This window comes from Frankliniella occidentalis, unplaced genomic scaffold (assembly GCF_000697945.3).
Source record: "Frankliniella occidentalis isolate FOCC.00 unplaced genomic scaffold, Focc_3.1 Scaffold13, whole genome shotgun sequence".
Classification (NCBI taxonomy): Eukaryota; Metazoa; Arthropoda; class Insecta; order Thysanoptera; family Thripidae; genus Frankliniella; species Frankliniella occidentalis.
This window is the reverse complement of record NW_026267143.1, coordinates 1,840,441-1,842,861: the sequence shown is the minus strand read 5'-3', so window position 1 is coordinate 1,842,861 and position 2,421 is coordinate 1,840,441. Positions and strand designations below refer to the sequence as shown.

Genomic DNA, 2,421 nt, shown 5'->3' with positions numbered 1-2,421 from the left:
GCAACGGTTGAGATTAATGAGGGCTTAATATCTGCCATACCTGACCTCCGACCCTGCGGAGACGTTTGGGCTTAGTAGCTCTGCCTCGCCAGCCGCACTCATGACACACCATTGGCTGCACCGGCGGCTGCGGGCGGAGCTCAAGTAGCATTCATTGTTTTAATTCCAGTCCCCGCCGCGAGAGAGGGTAACGTCACTTTTATCTGCTTGGGATCATCTAGACCGCGCATCTCTGTGGAGGCCGCCAGATCTGGGGTCCAGCGGGCATACAGGACCATCACGACCTCACACGGGGGCGGGGCGGGGTGTGGCAGTCAAATACGGGGTCACGCCACGGCATGCGTGTGCTGCTTGCAGTAACCAGGACAGTAGGATAGGGGGGGCGTTCTCAAAATGCCTTCGATAATGTAAGTGACAAGAACCTTACCAGAATACAACTTAAGAGTGTAGAGGACTCTCTGCTGGTGTAGTCAGGACGCGCTGCTGCAATGCTTGGCGCCTAGGGGGACATAATTACACATTTTTGCAACGACGTGCGCATAACAAAAGAGGATGAGTTGCGTTGAAACACAATGTTCATTGTGTGTGTGTATGCGTGTGTGTGTGAAATAGAAATAGATACATGACCGAAGACGATGCTGCCTACCCTGCTTCTTGTTAAAACTTCAAAGTCTGTCCAGTAATTTAAATCGTAACCGCCAGGCGGCAACAGTTTCGATGCTCTCAAGACCCATGGTGTGACGCGCTGCCCAGCGATAACCATCGCCTAAAACTATTCGGGTGGGAACCTCGTGACTCGCGAGGACCAGGATAAGTCGAACAGAGAGGAGACCCGTGGGGTGGGCCTCCCTAAATTCCCATGATAAAAAACTGAGATCAGGAAGGTAAAGCAGTAGAACAATATCTTTTACTTTTTCATTAACTTATTACTCGCTTCCTAACAAACCAACTAAACAAGCATTCCCACCCGAATCATCCAAATTGAAAGGAGTTCACGAGTTGAAAAGTATCTCCGGGAGGCGAAAGATATATTAGGAGCATCTTGTTTGTTATTACAAGCTCACCTTCTCTTTCTACTAGAATAAGCAGAGCTGGAATCTGATTCAATCGTGACCATGATTGTTTTTGCAGGAGAATGTACAAGTAAATTACACTAAAAGTAACCTCATGTCTATGCAATTTCTTTTCGTCTTCATCTATTTCACACAATATTTTAGAGAACATAGGGGCTTCCCGAGAAAAATAGCCGCAACTTACTCAAGGGACGAGATGGCTAGACGTGGTCCAGCGCACTACATTTAGCAATGGGCATGCTGGCACGATTTTTCATCCAATAACGATGCAGTGCCGCGCTAGCCGCGCGGAAGACGACTTGCTAAAGACATCGGATTATATCGCCCAACACGCGGCGCCGGGCGGCCCGCCTCGCCTGTCAGCGGCGGGTCATTTTGAAAAGATCAGAGCATTATCCCAATTTCTCATGCCTCAGGATAAAAGTGTTTCGCCAGTGGGGCAGAACATACGAAAAGATGCATTAAATTCTAGTCGAAAACGGGAGAAGTAAAGAATTTTGCTGAAGTGATAAATGTAACTATCAGGAAAAGAACGGAAGAACTATTAGCGCCACGGGAAGGGGGGAAAGGGGGGGAGGGGACAGAGACGTGTGTGATGGGCTGCATACTTGAAGGCGCGGTACAGCGACACAGCGCGATGAAGGACTTCACCTAACGGTCTGCTGTGCGATGGGTGGTCTATGTCATAGGGGGGCAGGGCAGAGTCAAATACATGAAGTGCAATGCTCTTTTCCTGTTAAAGGAAAGATGTACTGCTTGTAGCCTTTAACTGTAAGTCGTAAAATTCGCAGCGAAAGTTCTTTTTTTGCAGGTAATTAAGAAAATAATTTATTTGTACACAAATAACATTAACAGTTGAGCGAGTGTCATTCCATCGATTCTTCGTCAGTCGTTGGAGCCAGCTCTAGTAGTGGGGGGAGGCCACCAGGGCTGGGGCGGCGGCGACGGCCACCTTCTGGACCGCGCCCTCGCGGCGCACCACGGCGTTGAAGCCGTTCACGGGGTCGGCGACGTAGTCCACGACCCGGCGTGTGCCGTCAGCCTCGATGAGCGAGTACTGGCCCTTCACCACGTCCCCGCTGCGCGACTCCACCTGGGACTTAACGTCACCCGTGTGCGCGTCTTGCACGCCGTACGAGAACTGGTACTGCGGGTTGGGGTCGTACGGCTCGGGCGCCAGCACCTTTTGCACGACGGGAGCCGCCACCGCGACGGCCTGCTGGGCGTAGGGGGCGACCACCTTCTGCACGACAGGCGCGGCCACGGCCAGGGCCTGCGGCGCGTAGGCGGCGTAGGCCGGCTGGGCGACGGCGACCTGGGGACGGAGCACGGACGAGTAGGACACGGC

The 2,421-nt window shown here is 52.3% G+C and overlaps 3 protein-coding genes across 3 annotated transcripts in view; all 3 read right to left on the bottom strand.

Annotated features, from left to right (window-relative positions):
• LOC113217635 (neurobeachin-like protein 1) overlaps nt 1-2,421 on the bottom strand; it is a 346,454-nt gene that overhangs the window by 56,158 nt on the left and 287,875 nt on the right.
• LOC127748802 (cuticle protein 7-like) overlaps nt 1-2,421 on the bottom strand; it is a 120,923-nt gene that overhangs the window by 32,790 nt on the left and 85,712 nt on the right. The gene's annotated exons all lie outside the window — the stretch shown is intronic.
• The window catches only part of LOC127748803 (larval cuticle protein A2B-like), a 2,270-nt gene continuing 1,714 nt past the window's right edge, over nt 1,866-2,421 (bottom strand). Inside the window, exon 2 of the mRNA XM_052263720.1 lies at nt 1,866-2,388. Within this exon, the coding sequence (XP_052119680.1) occupies nt 1,978-2,388 (411 nt within the window). The 3' untranslated portion in view covers nt 1,866-1,977. The remainder of the gene's footprint in view (nt 2,389-2,421) is intronic.